Below are 22,228 nucleotides of genomic sequence, written 5' to 3'. Positions count from 1 at the left end.
GCGGGGGTTTGTGCGGCAGAACAACCTGGCCGCTGTGCCCGCATCAAAAACACACTGGATCGCGCTGATGGTAGAACGTCCGCGGCGGAATCGGTACTGGGCATCAGACAGCTGTGGTGAGTCATGTTGCTCCATGTGACGATTCAGGCGATTTAGAATGAGCCGCTCCTGAACCTTTCCGAGAGCGCTTGACGCACAGCGGTCGATACGAGCAGCTCTCTCCGGGGGGTTTGCCAGGCTTCGGGAGTTGTACCAGTCGCTGTCTCTTCCATTACCGCGTGAAGGTGCCGTGTGAGAGACAGTCCTGGTACAGGCGGCAAAACTCCTCCGTGTATTCCTCTTACGCCACTTTCACAGCAGCGTTCGTGATCCCGTCCAGACCTGGAGCCTTCCTTGTTACCATCCCGGCAGCGATTGGTAATAGTTCTTCCGGTTCGACTGTCGGCGTTTGCTAGTACGGATGGCCTTCCGAGCAAACTTCGCGCGGCAAGGCAATCATCACGTAGGCGCTTGATCTCTGGGGTCCTCCAATACATGTCGTGATGCGGGCTCTTATGCAGCCCAGAGACCCGTTGCATAGTTTCGCCGCAGGCATCGACAAGTGCCTCGATCATGCCCATATGGCTCACCGCTCTCTCCTGGAGGTTGTTAGCGTGCAGTGCAACTCGAATTGACTATCGGATGAATTGTACCGTTGCGCTCCTGCCGGATTCCCATCTGGTGTTTTGACCTCGAACGCTTTTATTAGTTGATCCGACCTCGAGAAAGGGATCCCTGACCAGGTATCGGGGCGGACAATCTCCCGACTCGCAAACGATACATCGATGATCTGCTGCGATCTGCTAGCCGAGAAACCTCGTCCGATGAAGGTTGGTTTGGGACCTTGATTGAGAATCGAGAGTCCCAGTGTTTCCACGGTTTGCAGTAGCTCGATGCCACGCTACCCGTTTCTCCCGCTGCCCCACTGTTCGTGTTAAGCTTTGAAGTCACCCGCAACTACGATGCGGTAATGAGACGCAGCTTCCAACTCAATGGCCCTCAATAGTCGTTCAAACTCATGTGCTGATAGACTTGGAGGGGCGTATACACTGATGAATGTAATACCGGCTACCTGAGCAGCGACGAGCCGGTGGCTACTGCTGCTACTTTCTTAGATACATCATACGCCCTTCTCCCGTTGTTCTCAGGCGGTCTGTGCATATCAGTTAGAAGCAATATGTTAGCACGGTACTCTTGCGCTGCTTGTAGTGCTAAGGCCTGGCCCTCCCGACAGTGGTCTACGTTTAGTTGTAGGATTTTTAGTGCAGGTATCGCACTGCAGGACGAGCACAGGAGATGTGGCCAATACGATGGGGACCGTTGCACGCAGCACACTTGATCTCAAAAGTGCAACTTATGGCATAATGACCGTCTGCGTCGCATCGAATACACGCCTGTTGGCGATCCACGGGAGATTGGCAATTGCGCGTTAGATGGCCTTTTTTCCAGACAGCGATCGCTGTCGATCTACCGAGAAGGGCATGGATTCCTTTATGCTATTGATGCAACCGCACAGTCTCAACTTTCGTCCGGCAAGCTGCTTGGCTGCCTTGGTCGGTAAACGAACTCTTGCCCGCTTTGTTCCATCCAAGAGTTGCCACATGCTTAAAGCTGTCGCGCCAGCGTTAACCTGCAGCTCTTCGTTGAGAGCTTCGTTGGAGGAGGGTGAATTCACCGTTAAAAATTAAGGCGGTATAGCACCATATACCATTGTGATAATACCGTGTTAAAATATATTGGCGTTGTTAAACCGTGTTAAAATATATTAACGGTGGCGGGTTTCCTATGAAGCTACGTTGCATTTTGATTTTTCAAAAGTATCAGAAAATCATACGCGCTCGATTTAGCTTCTTGGACACTAATGCTGCTTGCATGTACCAATACTAATTCACTAATATTCAGATATCAATACTAATAAAGCTATCAATACTAATGACATCTCATCATAGCTCATCAATACTTATTACGCTTGTGCTGTTTACAATAAAGCACGTGTAAGGTATACTAGTATGTGTGTGATTTTATTTCAGATCAAAAGAGCGAAAGATAACCGTAAACTCTTCATGAGAGAATTTTTTTGTGATTTGCTCTCTTAAAATAGATTGAGAAACAACCTATCCGCGCCGCAAAATCCAACAGTTTTTTGCGTTGCATTTGGATCGCATTTCGGTTCCGTTCATCCCAGATACGAGTCATAATGTCAGCCGTATATGGCAGTATTTTGAGAGAGAATTAAGTGTTTCGTGTGATCTGAGTGCTTTATGAGAGAATTTTGTGAGTTCTGCACGCTCTTTGAATTAATTCATTCACTGTCCTTGTCACACCTATGCAATATAAACCGATCGACACGTGTAAAAAAATTATCGAAATGCAAGTGCCATTCGAAAAAAAAGAAAACAAAAACTCGATCGAATTGCGATCGAAGTGCGGCCGAAAAAAGGTTGAGCTTACACTTCTCAACTGCTTCCTTCTGCACTTGCGCCCCATCTCTCCTTCTCTTTGCTACATTGCTTCTTTGCCCTGCTGCTCTACATATACTGCTTGCGCTTATCAATTCTATTGCCCAAGGCCACAGCCTCCGTCTATATTCTATTCCCCAAAGCCAATCTCATTCTGCACATCATCGTCCGGGCACGCGTGTACGAAATTGGACGAACCGAGTTAAATTGATGGTGCTAGTAAAGATTTTGTTAGTGGTTTTTTGATAAAGAGTGGTAAGTATTTATTCACATTTATTTTTTTGTTATATATATACACATATGTTCGCTTTGTGTCGAAAGATTGATCGATGCGGAATTGAACTGCTCTCCGTATGATTCTTTGATGCCACCGATCCGATTTGACTATTTGACCGCGATAGCTAAAATTATTGCCACCATAACCTTCACCGCCGGTTTGGGCCGGTCTGGTGGTATAGTCGTCAACTCGTACGTCGAAACAACATGCCCGTCATGGGTTCAAGTCCCGAATAGACCGTGCTCCCATACGTAGGACTGACTATGCTGCTATGGTAACAGTAAGTCACTGAAAGCCAAGCTCACTTCACTAGTGGGTACTTGGCAGGCCTTGATCGACAGCGGTTGTTGTGCCAAAGAAGAACCTTCACCGCCACTACCACCACCTTCACCACTTCCAACACCGCCACCACCGCACACACCACCACCGCCACAGCCACCCGTACAAACACGCAGAACACTACATCACCAGGCAAGAATCATTTTGTTCCTACTTCTGTAGTTGGTGTAGCGCTAGGGGAACCTCACCCTGCCACGTACCTCGATGATCCCATCGCTGCTCCCACTTCATCGGTGATCGGTCGGTTACTGGGAAGCGGAGTCGTAGCTCATATGAAGAGCTCGAGGTAACCACACCCGTTGCTTCTACCACACCGATCATAACTCCCACATCCATCATTACTCCAATACCGGTCGTCGCTCCTGCTCCCGTCTTCCCTTCCGCTCCAGCTGCTGCTACTTAGGTGAGCAGTCGTTATAATCATGTCTATTATTTTACTCGAATGACATTCGATTCCGTCGGAAGCACTCGAGTCGAGCGGGAGAAAAATTGGTATCGTTTGTGTCATTCGAGTCGATGAAAGTTTCGTCGACTTTTTTCCGGCTGTCTACAGCTGTTATTTTGAAAAAAGAGAAGCAAGCATTGAGGCAGAGCGTTTGTAAACAAACTGAAGCGATAGAACTTATAATCATGATTAATGCGTATACTCTTGAAAATAGTGAAAATGTTAGTGATAATAGTAAAAATGAGCCGGTTCGTAATTTAAATGTGCATCGTAGATTGTTGAGAAATGCTTCTGATTCTCTAGATTTGCCGCATCCAGCGTAAGTTTGGATTCGGCATTTGGTTTGGGCATTCATTAGAAATTGGTTTTATTTTAATTTGTTTGTAGTTTCCGCAGGGTATATTTTTATAGAAAAAGCAGTATCCCTGGAATAATTGTCTGCGTGGCCGGCAACTACATTAAAATCATCGCACCTAAAAACGACAAAGTGGTTCAAATCATGATGTACACATATGGGCCTTATGCGGTTTTGATAATTTTTTTAAATCAAAATATGACAGTGGGAATAGAGTTTTTCGATTATTAGGTAAGTCGCGTATTTTAACCTGTTACGAACATAAATATAAGAGCAATAGTTCTTACAGCCGATTCTGCATACCCCAGGAAGCATTGGTTAGTTACACCCTCACAAGATCAAGACTTTAACATATAGCATGTGCAAGGAAGAGGGATTATGGAAAGGACAATTGGTGTCCTTAAGAATTATATTATTTGTTCTTGTTCAACTTTTCTATGAATAAGTTAGTTCTTTTATTTCCATTTTTAAATTTCATCAGCATGTACAACAGTTTGAAATCTTACGCGATAATGGGTACGAAACTATGTTCTCTCCTCATTGAATTCTATTCTTAATGGCAATCTTGGCCGGAAGTACTTAGAAGATTTATAACAATTGCTAAATTAACTCTCTGGGCTCTGCGCGATTCCTTTTAATTTTTAGAGTCACAGCTATTTGCCTTTCTCCAGCTGCGCATGTTCTCTCTTGGATTCTCAGCGAAACGAATGAGCGTGCAATGAGGGAGAAGCAAAGGGGAGCTGTTTGCAATAGCGCTGGGGTTTTATCTCTCTCTCTCTCTCTTTCGCTCTCTCTATGTATGGAACAGGTTGGATGGTATCTGGTACGGTTGTTGCACACTTCATAGTATTGCGGTTTTTTGAGTGTTTAATTATTATAATTAATTGATCGTAATTTTATAATAATAGTAAAAAATAGGGTCGGTCTCTTAGAACAGTGACGCAACGTGCCTGTCATGGGTTCAAGCTACGAATTGTCCCCATACACTATCCTGCTCTCGTAATTGATAAGTCACAGAAAGCCAAGTCCAATAGGCCTTGACCGTCACTAGTTGCTGTGACAAAGCAGAAGAAGAAGAAGTAAACGATATTAGCTGACATCAAAATACATTTTTTCTTTTAATATCTTTCGGAAAAGTTAAAAAAAATCAATAAACACAAATAATTATCTTTGTCAATTCATTGCTCTGTAATGGGATGGGATCCGAAGCCCTCCGAGGGATAATACAGGCTCTCCCATCCAGCTCCTATTCCGACACGTCCTCGTCGTGCAGGGTGGTAACATGTGCCTTCATATATCCTAGCTTGGGTACACGGGCTAGATCCAACCCCTTGGGCGGATGGTGGCATATGGCGAACCAGGAGGGGGGTGGGTATCCCGGGAAACTGGGTGCCTGAACGTCGGGGGGGCAACCCGACGCTAAACAAAACGGCCACGTGTGCGCAGGGCCAGTCTCCCAGTCTCACGGAACAATTGACTACAGAAAGCAACAGAAGGATACGAAACGGACTTAACGATACCGACCCTACTCAATGCCCCCGGACAACAATTAAAATGGGCTCATGGAACGTACGCACTCTTAGCAAAGCCGGAGCCTTGAAACAACTTGATGACGCCCTAGCCACACTGAGCATGGACCTTGTAGCTCTACAAGAGATTCGGTGGCTAGGGAACGTTGTGCACAACAGGCGTGGTAAGCATTGCTACGACATTTACTACAGCTGCCACGACCGCAACTACGTGCTCGGAACGGGTTTCGCTGTAGGACCCCGGCTGAAATCCGTAATCATAGATTTCAAGGCTATAAACGATAGGCTATGCACCCTGCGCATGCGAGGCAAATTCTTTAATATAAGCCTCTAAACGTTCACGCCCCTACCGAAGATAAAGAGGAAGAGGAGAAGTACCTTTTTTACGGCCGCCTCGCTAGAACTATAGATGCGTGCGCCAGGCATGACCTCAAAATCATCCTGGGAGACTTCAATGCAAAAGTCAGTAGGGAGCCAATGTACCGCCAATAAATTGGCTGTCACAGTCTGCATGAGCACAGTAACGATAATGGTAGTAGATTGGTCCAGTTCGCCGTAGCGAACAATCTGGTTGTAGGAAGTACCAAATTTGCGCGGAGGGACATCCACAAAATGACGTGGGCGCACCCGGATGGCGAATCCTTCAACCAGATCGACCACGTGTTAATAAGCCGCCGACGACAGTCGAGCCTGTTAAACGTCAGAACATATCGAGGAGCCAATATCGATTTCGATCACTACTTGGTTGGCCTAGTGATACGTTGTAGAATCGCCCGCCCCCGCGACAATGGGGGCGGAGAAAACACGCAGCCTCGGCTCAACACGGACTCTCTAAGGGACATTACTGTCCAACAGGAATTCAAAGCTGCTTTAGAAGAGTCTCTACTACCAGAAGACAGATACGAAACTACGAGCGAGAGGTGGAACGCCCTAAAAACAAAAATAATAAACTGTGCAAGAAATATACTTCCACCACGTCGTGGCAACACCAAATCTGGCTGGTTCGACGATGAATGCAGACAAGTGACCGAACGTAAGAATACTGCATACCGAGCAATGCACCAACGGCATAGAACGCGGGCATGCGCAGAGGAATACTCACGGCTCAGACATGAAGAGAAACGAGTTCACCGCTCCAAGAAGCATGCTTTGGAAGAGCAAAACATGCGGGAACTCGAGCAAACCAGAGAGGCGTACGGACCGACACGAAAGTTTTACCTAGCGATAGCAGGTCACCGAAACAACGTAGTACCTAAGGTAACCTGCTGTCGCTACAAGGATGGAGATCTGGTTAGTAACCAGCCAGAGGTCCTCTCGCGGTGGGCTCAGTACTTTGATGAATTACTTAACGACCAGTTTAACGAACAGCTAGAAGCGCCACTAGCAGATAGTGTAATGCTACTGCCACCTAGCATAGAAGAAACACGAAAGGCTGAAAAATAATAAGGCACCCGGAACCGACGGAATTGCAGCCAAACAGGTCAAGAATGGAGGTGCACGACTAGAAAACGAGATTCATCAAATTGTTACTGAGGTGTGGGATAGCGAATCGATGCCTTGTGATTGGAATCTCGGCATCATCTACCCATATACAAGAAGGGAGATAGGTTGGACTGCAACAACTACAGGGGTATTACGGTGTTGAATACCGCCTATAAAATATTCTCCCTGATCCTTCAGGATCGCCTTGTCCCGCACGTCGAATAGATAGTTGCAATCTATCAAAGAGGATTCCGAAACGGAAAATCTACCACTGATCAGATCTTCACCATGCGGCAGATCTTGGAGAAGATGGCTGAATACAGAAACGACACATCTCTTCATTGACTTCAAAGCCGCATATGATAGCATAGCCAAGGTAAAACTGTATAACGCTATGAGCTCATTTGGAATCCCGGCCAAACTGATAAGGCTAGTTAGAATGACTATGACCAACGTCACATGCCAGGTGAGGGTGGATGGAAAACTCTCAGGACCTTTTGCTACCACCAAGGGTCTGCGCCAGGGGGACGGGCTTGCATGATTCCTATTCAACTTGGCGCTAGAGAGGGCCATCCGCGACTCGAGGGTGGAGACTACGGGAACCATCTTCTATAAGTCAACCCAGATCCTGGCATACGCTGATGATATAGACATCATTGGTCTGCGGCTCTCCTATGTAGCAGAAGCCTACCAAGGGATTGAGCAGGCGGCAGAGAACCTCGGATTGCAGATAAACGAGGCAAAGACCAAACTGATGGTGGCAACATCAGCGGGCCTACCAAGAAATAATCAGAATTTACGTAGGCGTGATGTACTGATAGGTGAACGCACGTTTGAAGTGGTCCCACAATTCACTTGGGTCAAAGGTCAGCAACGACAATAGCATGGAAGCTGAGTTGCGCGCAAGGATGCTGGCTACCAACCGGTCATTCTACAGCCTGAAAAAGCAGTTCACCTCAAAGAACCTGTCGCGACGGACGAAGCTGGGACTATATAGTACCTATATAGTACCAGTACTCACATACGCCTCTGAGACATGGACACTGTCCAAATCTGACGAAACCCTCTTAGCCGCTTTCGAGAGTAAGATGCTCAGAAGGATACTTGGCCCGTATGTGTGGAAGGACAATGGAGGAGCCGCTATAATGACGAGCTATACGAGTTGTACGGCGACCTCACTGTCTTGCAGCGTATCAAACTCGCCAGGCTTCAGTGGGCTGGCCATTTTGTACGCATGGAAGCGGACGACCCAGCCCTTAAAGTCGTTTTAGGCCGTCCACAAGGACAGAGGAGGCATGGTGGGCCCAAATTGAGGTGGCAAGATGGCGTGGAGGCGTCCGCCATTAAGGCCGGTATAACGGACTGGCAGACGAAGGTGCGAGACCGTGAGCGGTTTCGGACACTCTTGAGGCAGGCCAAGATCGCAAAGCGATTGTAGCGCCGGATAAGTAAGTAAGTATTCAATTCATTTTTTTTTATAATGGCCTTTGCGATACTTATTTTCATTCAAGAATGGCATTCTTTGAAACATTGTAAGCACATTTGATGGGCATTTTACACTGCCCGCAAAACGGTGTAGTAAGTTTTGCAGTCTATATTTCTTGACGTGATGCTAACATCCCCAAATTCTCTAATAGGTATGGATATGTTATTTATTTTTTGTTTAATTATGTGAGCGTTCACAACGGAAGTTGCTATTTCATTTCATTTCATTTCATTTCATTTATTTAATACAATATCTGCCATCAAGGCTTAATATAATGGACTTAAAACTAATTAAATACTAACAAAAAAACAAAATGATTCATGAAAAACTAAGCCTAACTAACCTAGTCTTGACCTAGCAAAAAAGAAAAGAAAAAACAAGGGTAGAGCGTAGAGACTATCATAAACTTAACAAAAAAAAAGAGAGTAATAGAAAACTAAGGAGAATAATTAAAGGGAATTAGAAGAAAAAATACGGTTACGGAAAGAGTTAAGAGAGGAGTCGAAATCAAAGAGATAGTAAAAGTGGTTAAACAATCTGAAACAGGACAGAAGAGGGTCATTGAAAGTATAAAGAGTATGACGTGTTTCAATTGACAGAGGATCACGTGGACGAAGAGAACGAGAGGGAACATACAGCGAGATGGACGAGAGTAAATCAGGAGCATCAGTAGCAGAAAGTAATAAGCCACCTATGAGAAGGTACATCGCTTATTTGTGGCACCATTTTTGACTCCTTCTTATATGTGTAGCATAAGATACCATCTGATTGCTTTTGTCTATTCCGCATTTTCCTAACTTATAATCTATGACTGACAAAGTTTTCATTTTCTCCTTGAATTTAGGATTTTTGGCACTTTTTACGGGCATTAGCCTAGCAACGTATTTTGTCAATATCATTCATACATCCCTAGAATCTTTCCATTTTAAAACAACTTTTCCAATTGGATCTTCTCTTGATACCATTTCTCCTTTCTTTAGTTATCCATGACGCATTTTGATTTGTATTTTTTGTTGGATCGTTAATTACCACCAACATGAGTTTTCCTCTTCAAGCACTGAATGGCGAGCTGTAGCTTATAAAAAAATGTCGATGTATAATGTACGTCCTTCATTCACTAGGTTGTTGGCTAGTACGACAGATTCGTCTGTGCTTAAGATTTTTTTTTGGTTTTATTCATATTATTTTTTCCTGCGTATACTTCTAGAGACCTGAAGGTTACCAGTAGAACGGAGTTTCAATAAATTCATGCCGTATTTATTCACTTTACTGGGTATGTACTGCTTGAAAATCAGTCTGCCTTTGAAAGGTACCTTTATTTCATCAATTACCATGTCTTTTCCTGGTGTATACATAGTTTGATAATTTTGCCACAGCAATTCAATAAGTGGAGCTATTTTGTACAACCTATTTTGTGAATCTGTTGAGTTGTCAGTAAGATGAAAATTAGAAACTAATAATTCAAAACAGATTCGACACATGATGTTCCTCAAAAATGAAAAGCTATACATTTCATTTGTAGACCAACATGTATTCATCGGTAATTGATGAAACCCCATCCATATCAAAATTCCTAGTATTTTTTTTATTTCACTTTCGTTAGTAGGTGTCCAGGAATTACCACGGGCGTGTTTCTCTATAACCCTTGTATATATTGTGTTGTTACGCCTGGTAACAATTCGTTTCTTTTCGGTAGCTTTGCAGACTTTCTTGTAAGTGGCTTTTGTAGGATTTATTGCACAGGCGTAACAACATTCTAAAAATAGTCTTTCTTCTTTCAGTGTATGTTTGCTACTGTCTCTCTAAACGCTCCATGAAGGCACTCTTCTAGGCGCATCAAATTTTCACTATTAGAGAATCCGCTGGCTTCATTAGCCTCATTGTAGCAGCTAATTAACACGGTCCATTCTTTAGGAGAACCACTAAATTCTGCCAGCTGTGGGTAGTGGTTCCTCGCAGTTATTTGGCTGGGGGTCAAGCCGTTTCTTTCCACCATCGCGTTTTCCAGATTACTTTCAGCCATTCGTCTTATCGTTACTGGTGACGCTTCAGTTTGCAGATGATTCTGTACTTGAGCAGGTTTAGCCAAGGCCTGATTTTGATCCCTTACCCAAATTTTTGCTCTTACAATTTTGCCACTTATGCTGGAACATTCCGAGCCTTCGATGTCGAGCTGCTCCTCGAGTTGCATCCTGAGCTCCTCCTGCTCGAGCTCCATTTTGGCCATCTTTAGCTCGAACTCCTTCTCGGCCATTTTCTCCTCAAGTTCCTGTTTCTTGGCCAGGCGCTCTAAGGCGTTTCGCACAGATAGTTGAGAAGACGTCGAGCCGCTTCATCTGTGCTTGGTGCTTTAGATTAGGCCGTTTGGGGTGGACTTGGCTTATCCTGCACTACGGTTCGCTCCGAACTGCCACCCTCGCTATCAGCTGCTCCCTGCTTCTCTACGTTCTGGCAGCATTCAGCGGGCTTGTTGTACTTTTCACTAACCTCCTTACGTAGCGTCGGTTTTGCCTCGCTTTTCCCAATCACAGGCACTTTCTTCACACACCGTACACAGAACCACTTTCTTCTCGCTACGTTTGCGGTGACGCCAGCACACCCGTAGTGGTACAACTTTGCGCAACCGTCGCACAGCACCATATCGTCCACGGTGTTAGCCTTATCGCAGGCACCACAATCGAAGCGATTTTCTTCACTCTGCATTTTTATGCCGTAAATTAATAACTCGCGAAAATACAAGTGTGTAAATTTAAAACTTTGTTACTTCGGTAACAATTTCTTTCCGGGTGTTTTAAATAAGAAAGTGATCTTTAACGTTTGATTCAAATTCTGTATTTTTAACTTGTCCGGTCACACTCGTATTTGCTACTGGGAATAGTTTCGCGCCGTTTCCTGTCTATGCCCTTATGCTCGACCTTTACGGGGTGTATGACCGGAGGCTGGATCTCGTCTCCTCATCTCTTTCGCAATTTATATGTTTGTCTCTTTCAGTTGACAACAACATTTACGTCACCTAGCGGCACCTTTTCTTACTTGGTTTATCTAAATATCTTGGCCGCTAGGTGACAGCAGTTGTGTTGTTTACATTTTTCACGCAGCCAACACAGTCAACTCAAAAACGTGCTAACATATTCCCCCTGTGCAAAGCGACGGAAGAAATCATTCCCTTTCGCGGATTTTCTCATGCTTTCTTTTTCCCTCCTACGGCAAATTTGTCGAGCAGCTCGTCGAGCTACCCGTCCCTGGCTCTGCTTCCTACCCCTCGCCTGAGCGCGCTGTGACAGGTATCGATGTGTTGGTGCGTCAGACGGCCAATAGCTGTCAGCCGTCTTGCGTTTTCATTCTTTGAGTAGTGCTATCTCTTTCTCGCGTGTAGCCCAATGTAAAGACCGGTATTGGTACCGATAGAAAATGTAAACAAACGTCAACTCAAATTCAACCAGTGCGCATCTCTCCCGTGAAAACTTTCTCGATAGAAAGCGTGAAAATGGCCTCGAACCAGGACAAGAAAAGTGGCTTGATGTCCCACGCAATTGCCCGGCTCTACAAGCGGCGTCTGGAGGAAGTGGAAAGGGAACTCCTTCTTGCCCAGCAGCCAGAACCTCCGACTGTGGGTAAGTGATCGGTGAACGGTGGTTATATGCTGAACGGTGAAAATAACGATCAGTGGCATATTTTATTAAATGGTTTGGCATTAAAAATGGTTCCCGTGGCTATATTTTAGATGACCGAACGCGTGATGCTGTGCCAGTGCAGTTTGAAGATGTTGCGATGCCCATGGAAGTGATCGGTAAGTAACGATCGTTATGCTGTATGCTGCTTATGTTGTGCTCTCATGTGTATGTTATGTTGCAGACGATGCTGCTCCGCTTAGCGAAAGCGAGGAGGAAAATACGACCGACGCAAGCAGCGGCGAGGATACCGACGTGGAGGATATCCAGGTCGAGGTGGAAATGCCAGACCATCCGTACGGAGATCTTTCGTGCGAGGATGGCTTAAGGATGTGGGCCCTGCAAACTGGACAAACCCATCGCAGTTTGAACCTTTTGCTGGGCCATTTGCGACATCACTTCCTTCAGACCAAATTGCCCCGAGATGCACGGACGTTGATGAACACGCCCGCGTCCAGAGCACCGGAGACAGCCCTTACACCAATCGCAGGTGGGCAGCTGTGGTACCAGGGTGTGGAAAAATGCCTGATATCATATTTTCGGTAAGCATGTTTTAAATCTCATTTAACTCACAGTGCTCCTGGTCATGTGCTCATAATTTTTTTTTTGTTTTTTCTATTCCAGCGATTGTCAGCCAACCCAGGAGGGGTTCGAGTTGAACATTTTTGTGGACGGCCTACCCCTGTACAAGAGCAGTCGGACCCAATTTTGGCCGATTCTCATGCAGGCTCATAACGTGCCACATACTCCTGTAATGACGGTTGCGATATTCTGTGGCGAATCAAAACCGTTATTCGTCAAGGAGTTTTTGCAGCCGTTTGTGGACGAAATGAACAGACTGTATGTGTCAGGTCTGACAATTCAATCCCGCTCTTACTGGGTGGAAGCGCGTGCAATAATTGCAGATGCTCCGGCACGAGCATTTATTAAAGGTATGTTGATAAAATGCACTATTTACAGTCAACGCTTTCATTACGACTAAACCGTTGTAACAAGAAATCTCTTGCAATACGTTATGCGTTTGTCCACTTAACCTTTACATTTATATGCGGTGAAACGAGTTATTTCTGATTTTTTGTGTATTTTTTTTCTTTCAGGTGTTAAATCGCATAATGCGTACAGCGCCTGCATGAAGTGCACAATCGTGGGTGAATTGGATGGACATCGGATGTACTTCCGGTATGCTGAACAATGCCCGCTTCGGAACCATAAGGATTTTTGTGACGACAAATATCCAACACATGTCAACAACCCTACGCCCTTTACGAGTCTGTTAGGTTGCGATATCGTTGACGATTTTGTGTCAGCCGAAGACATGCACCTAATATACAAGGGCGTAGAGGCAAAGTTGTTACATTTGTGGATAAATGGCTTCCCTGGCGTACCTTGTTACTTGCCACGTCGCCAGCAACGTGAAGTGTCGGCGCACTTGCGTCTGTTAAGGTTGCCATCAGATTACCAACGTAAACTGCGCGACCTGCGATACATCCATCTCTGGAAAGCTTCGGAGTATAGGATGTTTCTGCTGGTTGCCGGTTTCGTTGTTCTGAAGGATAGGCTTAACGATGCAGCGTACCAACACTTCATGTTGTTGATGATGGCTGTGACGTTTATGTCCACCACATACCATCGCGCTAAATGGGAACTGGCAGACTCTTATTTGCATAGGTTTGTGGCAGCCTATGGAGATCTGTACAGCCCGGTTCTCATTAATAGCAACGTGCATAACTTGCTGCACGTTTACAATGACGTTTGCAGGTTCGATGGACTGAAAACCATATCGGCGTTCATTTTTGAGGCATTTTTGCATGACCTCAAAAAGTTGGTGCATTCCGGGAGGCACAGCCTGGTACAAGCGGTCCATCGTTTGCTGGAACTGCAACAAGTCGTTGTTGCCAAGCGTCAGCAAAACAAACCGGTAGACGAACCATCGGTGCGCACGGTTGGTGTCGACACCATAACGACCGTACGGCAGGGCTTCGCGTTGCGAAAAAACTTTCGCGATCAATGGTTTATGACCAACTCGGGCGAGGTGGTCCGTTACGAAACGGCCACAAAAACAGGCAAGGACGTTACGGTACAGGGGTACGCGTTTTACAAACAGGTGCCTGCCTTTACGGAACCTTGCCTTTCATCGGAGGCGAATATTTACTCTGCTAACATGGCAGATTTGAATATGGGCGAACTGCAACACTACGCCAGCAGTACGCTTATGTGCAAGGCAGCTGCAGTGGAGACGGGACAGGAAGGGGTTTTTATGTTTGTGCCGTTGACACACACTTACATTTGCTAAGAAATAAATGTAAAAAAATGCCTCTTCCCAAAACCCTGGTTAAGTATTTCGGATCAAGAAGGAAAATAATGAGAAATTATCTTAGGTCTTAGTGTTTGGCAGAATGCATTTTTTGTATTCAAAAATTAATAGTTCATTAGTTAATTAATATCACAATAATTCAACAAAAAAAAAAAACTTAACAGTGCTAAACAAAACTAAACTTAACATGGTAACCTATGCTATGAAAAAAAAACTTACACTAAACTAACCTAGATTATCATTATTATTTACAGAGTCCATTAGTTCATTATTAACATTATTAGATTTGGGCGGATACCGCAACACGCGTTTAAAAAAATCCACCACATATGCTGTGGTGATGGGCGCTTTTGATGTCGCTGCGGCTTTGCGGAATAGCTCGCATACATTGGGAAAATGTGCCATCGACACCTTTCCGTTTCGCTGAGACCACCGGCATCGCGAAATAAATCCACCGTCAAAAACAAGATCCCGCACCACCCTCAACCGTTTGGTGGGATCCGTTGCCACCACCTCGTTCTGCAACCATGCCAGGCAGTTCTTTGCATGTTGCTTGTCCGTCAACTTCTGCTCCATGCTTTTCAGCTCCTCCTCTGACCGTATGGGTTGCAGCGTGAAACCGTCCGTCGCCGGAAGCGCGTAACCGTCTGGATCGGCACATACTATTTTGTACAATTTGTTAAGGCTTATCTCTGTAGCCATGGCGGTCTTCCTGGTGACTGTTACGTCCTTTTTGAGGGTAACAATTTCCGCGGCGAGTTCGTCAAAGCGGCGGTTCATATTGGCTGACAGCTCGGTTATCACCTGCAGCACATCGGTCAGAGGAGGAGCAACGGCAGGAGCATCCGTTGCACGGACAGCAGGAACTGTTGCAGGAACGACGGTAGGGCGGCGCGGAATTTCGTTTTTGACGGTAGCGATGGTCTCGGGGAGCGAGTCTGAAATGGTACAGTTGGCGGTGGTGTTGGCGGTTGTGTTGGCGGTGGTACGGACGGTCGTGTTGGCGGTTGTGTTGGCGGTGGTACGGACGGTCGTGTTGGCGGTGGTACGGACGGTGGTGTTGGCGGTGGTGTTGGCGGTGGTGATGGCGGTGGTGATGGCGGTGGTACGGACGGTGGTGTTGGCGGTGGTAATGGCGGGGCGATTACCCATAACCTTCCGCATAGAAATGGATATTGGCATGGCGGGGAAACTGGACTCCTGGCCAATCGGAACAGAAGGCCGATGTCCTGGTAGGTTAGAAAACTTGGCCTGCTTGCCACCTGGCCGACCCATTTCCTCCATAGCCATCGAACGCTTCTTCATTGATCGGAACTGTTCCGGAGTAAGAATAACTACTTTTTTCTCGTTTCCTATGGCATCGGGTTTAGCTGGACGGATCACGGTGTTACTTAGAATTTGTATGGTGCTCGTGGTGCCGGTGGTTCGAGTGGTAGAAGTGGTGGAGGTGGTGCTAGTGGTGGTGGCTGTGGAGGTGGCTGTTGAGGTGGCTGTGGAGGTGGCTGTGGAGGTGGCTGTGGAGGTGGCGCTGGTACAGCCCTGCGGTAGCCAATAAGCCGCACTGTACCGAAAAGTTCCGCTGGAGTGCCCTTCCGGATTCATGGTTGACTAGAAGAAGGAGTAAATATTAAATTTGAATCATACACATCCGTGTCCATCGCGGTCAACCGGTCAAATCGGAACGGGCATGGGACATGTTGACCGAGGCCAGGTCAATCCAGCGATCGAGTCAACCACGGCACGTAAGAATTCGAATAATAAATAAATAAATACTTACCAATGTATATATGTATGCGCAGCTTAATCTGCAAAAACTCGCATGAAAAAAACAGCCCGCAAACTAGTCACTGCACACGCGCAAGTCTCGAACGGATATGAGACGGCGACAGCAATACAGCGACAATATCAATACCAGGAGTAGTAGTGTGTGGAACGAACGAAATGAAGAGAGGACGAGTAGCAGCACCAGTACATGTGTGCAATACATGCAATACTCCCATAACATAAACCAATACCTTTTTGCGCCTTTTAAATATATGGATATATACAGCGCGCATTAGTGTTTAAATTTATTTTTAACGTTATCCACCAACACAATTACATTGCGCCAAATTTGAATTGGTAGAAAGAGATAGCCGTTTGTTTGCATTTGCTCTCTCGCTCTCCGCGCCTTCAAAAACTGCAATAAATACGGTAGCCATCGTAGTTTCGGCTGAAGTCCAGCACTGTTTTTTGCGTATTTTTTGACACAAAACGACGCAAAAAACTACGCAGAAAACTGCTCGAATCTGCGCAGCGGGTTGCTTCAGCGTACTTGTTTGTTTCATTTGCTATCAGTTTCAGTACAGCATTATTTATAAATAATGATAGTGATTCTCCAGCAGTAATTTTGCCCGAATGCTCAATCTGTATACCTTTTTTACCAGGAAATTCAAACGAATTTTGTCGGCCCAAAAATTCAGACCATTGTATTGCGTCCAATGATGGTACTAGTTCTATATCATCGTCCTCCATATCTTCTTCTTCCGCTATTTCTTTCAATATTTCCTCTAGTTCATCGCTATTATAAGATACATCTGTATACATGTCTGTATTAGAATCCGTTTCCATATTTGAAGATATAGCTGGGTGTATTTCCGTATTCGTGTCCATTTCCGTATGCGTATTTGTACGTGTATAAGGCGTATTGCGAATAACCTATTTTTTGACGATTCTCAACAAACAGTTAAAGCAGCTATAACTAAACTGAGACACTGGGACCTATCGCCAACGACGTTAACCACCAATCGATCAATCTATCAATATCGACCAATATAATAACAAACATGGCGGGTTGGTATCGCGAATTGGCAATTTTGTCGATCGATAAAACGGTGGAAACAACTGTCATGGCTGCCTTAGCAATAGTCGGTAAAAAGACGAGCAGTCGTTAAAAAAGTCGGTAATTTGTATCGCAAACGAGAAAAATAGTCTATATCGATCGATATGATTACTATGATTACTTCGAAGCAGTTGATAAACGCGCAGAGCGCACATTCTTCGTGAATCAGATTCTGATTTAGAGTAATAATGTTGTATTGAAATTTGTAATTGTATGTCAAACAAAGTATTGAAGATTTCTCAAGAGTTTTATGTAAAAAAAATTGTCTCAAGCACACAAAAAACCTAATGTAAAATGTTAAAATTGAAATAATTGGCGCTATTAATTATTCAATAACTTGTTACTAAAATACGTTATGATGACAAGTAAATTCTTCTTCTACTTGGCGTTACGTCCTTCGTGGATAAACCAACAAATACAGACTCTCGAGACTTATTCAGAGTCACGCTGTTGGATAGTCTATTCTTACTACGCAGGACGTTCCCCAAATGAGATTTGATTCCACGACAGGCATGTTTTGAAGGCGACCGTGATGATGATTGAACTAAGGTGCTTCCCTGTTAAGCTTGATGACTTAAAAATAACTGAATAGTAAGGGAAAGATTTTTGCTTGTTTATTTCAATGCTACCTTAAAAACAATACTTAACAATAACAATTCTAACAATAATAACAAACAATACAGACGGAACGGTCAAGTGGTACAGTTATCAACATGCACGTCAACAGCAGGGAACAGTATCGGACAATAAGATAGGGCCTTTTTTTCATCGCACCGTGCAATTGAGTGTGTGTGTGTGTGTGTGTGTGTGTGTGTGTGTGTATGTGTGTGTGTGTGTGTGTGTGTGTGTGTGTATGTGTGTATGTGTGTGTGTGTGTGTGTGTGTGTGTGTGTGTGTGTGTGTGTGTGTGTGTGTGTGTGTGTGTGTGTGTGTGTGTGTGTGTGTGTGTGTGTGTGTGTGTGTGTGTGTGGTGTGTGTGTGTGTGTGTGTGTGTGTGTGTGTGTGTGTGTGTGTGTGTGTGTGTGTGTGTGTATGTGTGTGTGTGTGTGTGTGTGTGTGTGTGTGTTTTAATGTTCTTATGCGTGCATCTGCGAGTGCACGGGTTTGTGTCGGAAGAAACGTTGCTTTACATGATGTCATATTGCGTCAAAAGTATTCTGATAATAGTTGTTATCATGTGACACAGCATGCGTTCGCATTTGGATAAAAGTGAAAGTTTGCATCGATAGCAGCAGCGATAGGTCTGCTCTTTGATGAATGAGAATGCGACAACGGTGCGAAATGGAAGCGCGCACAATAGCTATGAACTCTGCATTTCCTCACAGATGGTTCGCCAGTGCACGCCATTGAAAAGCCTGCGTGCATCTCTGCGTTGAACGTTGTGTGCGCATGGGAAACTTTGTACGTGCATTGAGCAAGCGCGCAGGTGTTATTTTCAATGCGCGTTTTGTTTCATGAACGTGGCAGTATTCTGTTCTCGATCTGAATGGGTAGACGCTCACTAGATTACTCATTGATAGTTTTTATCTATACGCTTTTTTTGCTGCTCGACAACGATGTAATTCATCACGTATAGAAGAAGAACGCAGGCAGTGCACGGCATCATCCGTGTCCAAGTTTTAAACCAGTGCGTTCTTTACGGTCCAAGCAAGCAGTTTTTGTAATAATGGGTCAAGGTAAACGTTGTACCGATTATCAGCGCCATATCATAAAGCGATTGGCGGCTGCTGGCATTAAGCTCTAAACGATCGAATACGTGATGGAACGATTGCGCGCTTTTGTGGCAAACGTGCTTCGGACAACCGAAACGCGCAAGTCACCCGGACGTCCTAGGAAAACCACGGCGAAGGAATACCGTGAGATTGTTTATGTATCGAAGAAACACTGATCGCGAGGGCGGTGTAGAGAATAACAGTAATAATAATAATAATAATAATAAGAACAAGAATAATAACAAAAACAATAATAATAAGAATTTAGAACTAAATCTAAAATAAAAGATTTATTAGCACTAAAGCGTAGCGTAGAAATGGTCGCGAGAGGGAAAGATAAAGAGAGAAATAGCGATAGAACGAGAAGCCTATCAACAATTGAGAGACTCGCAGCTTGCCGAAAAGCGAACGTGAGAGATTGCACGGTGAGATACCACACGGTGAGAAGAGTTCAACAGAGAAGCGCGTTTTCAAGAGAGGAGCGACTCGGTGAGATCGCATGTGAGAGCGGCAGGATGGAAACGAAACGCGAAATAGGGATCAGTTTTTGGAAGGACGTAGTGAAGGAAAGTCACAATAAAGAATATTCCAGAAAATTGCAAATAAAGTATTAAAAAATGTTTAGAAGCAACCATGACAAGGGCTGCGGTTACGGCAGGCCCTGCTAATAACAACAAAAAGCTAAACCCAAAACACACAAAAAAACTTACAAATCGATCCGAAACGACATACTTTTGACACGAACACACACACAAATACACACTCAAACACACACAGACACATAAAACATACAAACACAAACACATACACACATGCACACACACACAACTACAAACCACACATAAACCTGTTCCAACGGGTGCATAAACCTGTCCCAAAAATAAGGCCCTATCTTATTGTCCGATACTGTACGAGCCTTAGATACTCCGTAGCAAGGACTGACTATCCGACTGCGTGGTACGACATAAGTCTCGATATTGGCTATATTGGCCGACATGCCAGCCTAAGACGTAACGCCAAGCAGAAGAGGAACAATAGATAGGCAGCTCAAATATTGCAGCCGATTTTTAAGATCATATTTGCAACTTTTTAAATGAAAATAGTAGCCAGCGTTTCCGACAATCATAGCACTCCAACTTTATAATTTTCACTGCATTTTAATACACGAGTGTTACCTATTGGTTTATTATCAAATTTAAATAAAACCGACAAGCGTTTGAGAATGACTTCGTTATTATAGAGGGTGAGTCAGAAAGACTTCATTCCAAGCTCTGAAACGTCCACATCCGCTAGGCGGCAACTGGAGCCATCGGAATCATTGAAACCGCCCGGAACTATCCGCAGCTGTCCTGAACTATCCGAAAGAGCCTAGAGTTGATAGTTGGTATCTCTCGGGGCCGTTGAAGCCGTTTGGAGACGTGAAACATCGCACAATCCACGTCCTGTGGACACACGCATGTCGTAGGCGATATAGAATATAGCACGCCCACGAAAGGTACAACATTTCAAATATAAAAAAAAAAAACACATATGAACGTAAAAGTAGCTTTGAGTTGCTTTTCGTTCCAACTGGTGTGCTCATTCGTAAACAAACCCAAGTAAACAAAGCCCATTTGACAGGTACCAAATCTACTCGATCGGTATCTCAGCACAGTGGGCTTATCGGAGGAAGTTTGAGTCAAATGTTTTATTTTCCAAAATGTTCAGGTTTGCAATCTATAATTCTCGAAATAAAAATTGGTTTAAAGCTAGTTCATGCAGCAAAGCAATCAATATTTTTTTTCGATTTTGCTCTTACCAGATCAAACCAATTTCATTTTTATTAGGACACTGGAATAGTTTATCAAACAAAAATTATCAAAATTTGACGCGTTTATCCTCTGATTAGCTCGTAGTACTGATTGTCTGTCAAAAACGTCGTCGGTAATGCGTGATCGATATAGAAGTAGTGTATAAATTTGGAAAACAAAAATTATATCTTCTTCTGAACACTAATTAAGCGATATTTGAAGTTGAAAAAATATGTTTTTTATCGATGAATTCAATGTTTATAACATTTCAGGAAAACTCGTTCGACAAAATGTCAGCTGGAAAAACTGGTGGAACTAATGGAGCGAAATCCAGAGCAAGCTAAGGGTGCGGGTTCCAATCCTACAGGATTTTGGAAAACGGTAGCTTTGGAACTCAATTCGTTAGGCCCAGCAGTTAAGGAAAGAGCAGCTTGGAAAAGGGTATGTTGATGTTTAATGAAAATACAAAACCCATTTAATTATTCAAAATTCATCGTTTTTTTTTTTGCAGACATGGATTGAAAAAAAAGTCGATCGTGAAGAAAAAGCTCGGCTACAATAAAAAAGGAATGCAGAAAATCGGAGGTGGAAAGCTGACGTTTAATACACTAAGCGAGTTAGAAGAGCGTATTGCAGCTATCACAAATGTGCGAGAGATATCTGCCATATTCGACGATAGCATATGCGTTGGAATCAAGCAATCCTCTGCAGACAAACGCTACGAGTTGAATCAACCGGGGCTATCACATCATTGCAAGGCTGTAGAACAGCAGGAACCATCGCACCTTAGCCATACTACCAATCGGCCGGGACCATCATACTATTCACAGACCACAGAACATCCGGAACCATCGCACCAAACTCATACTACTGATCAACCAGGACCATCACACTCTTCGCACTCCACAGACCACTCGGAACCATCACACCATACTATCAACCAATCAGAACCACCTTAACCAATGGATATCATAGAACTGCCGGAACCAATATAATTCATAGATAATACAGAACAGCCGGGATCATCGCACAAGAGCAACGATATTGAAGTTGACGTTTGACGTTTAACTGTTCGGCCGCACTTCCGTCGCGCTCCGTGATTTTTCAGTAATTTTCTTGTGTTTCCTGCGTCGCATCGCATTGTTGCCTATTCCACGGACTATTTAACTGCTTCACATCATCATTGCGTGTTGGCGAATTGTTTAGTTGCTCCGCAACTGTGCTGCCTGCTTCCTGCTGTTTTTTCCTGCTCGGCTTAGCAGTGTTGTGCTGTGATTACGCGTGATTTCGCCATGGCGGCTATTTGCTTCTCGTGTGCTGAACCGCTAGAGGCCATCGACTGCATCATCAGTTGTGCATATTGTGACGCTACGTTCCACCGCGGCTGTTGCAAATTGCCCCTCGAGCTGATTGACGCAGTATTGTCCAATGTCGACCTGCACTGGAGCT

General features: G+C 44.6%; 1 protein-coding gene across 1 annotated transcript; it reads left to right on the top strand.

Annotated features, from left to right (window-relative positions):
- The first annotated feature begins 11,898 nt into the window (after window positions 1-11,898).
- On the top strand, window positions 11,899-12,939 carry LOC121592212. Its single transcript, XM_041913618.1, has 5 exons — window positions 11,899-12,025; window positions 12,136-12,201; window positions 12,267-12,624; window positions 12,707-12,878; window positions 12,934-12,939. The coding sequence occupies exons 1-5, from the start codon at window positions 11,899-11,901 to the stop codon at window positions 12,937-12,939; spliced, it is 729 nt and encodes a 242-aa protein (XP_041769552.1).
- The last annotated feature ends 9,289 nt before the right edge of the window (window positions 12,940-22,228 follow it).

The sequence above is a fragment of the Anopheles merus genome, chromosome 2L (genome assembly GCF_017562075.2).
Source record: "Anopheles merus strain MAF chromosome 2L, AmerM5.1, whole genome shotgun sequence".
Classification (NCBI taxonomy): Eukaryota; Metazoa; Arthropoda; class Insecta; order Diptera; family Culicidae; genus Anopheles; species Anopheles merus.
This window is presented reverse-complemented; position numbering and strand designations above follow the sequence as displayed.

Bases quoted from the DNA above. Each gene is read 5' to 3' on its own strand.
- LOC121592212 (XM_041913618.1), top strand. From the start codon at position 11,899: ATGGCCTCGAACCAGGACAAGAAAAGTGGCTTGATGTCCCACGCAATT. The intron at 12,202-12,266 runs GTAAGTAACGAT...GTTATGTTGCAG, and splicing joins GATGCCCATGGAAGTGATCG to ACGATGCTGCTCCGCTTAGC. The intron at 12,625-12,706 runs GTAAGCATGTTT...TTTCTATTCCAG, and splicing joins TGCCTGATATCATATTTTCG to CGATTGTCAGCCAACCCAGG.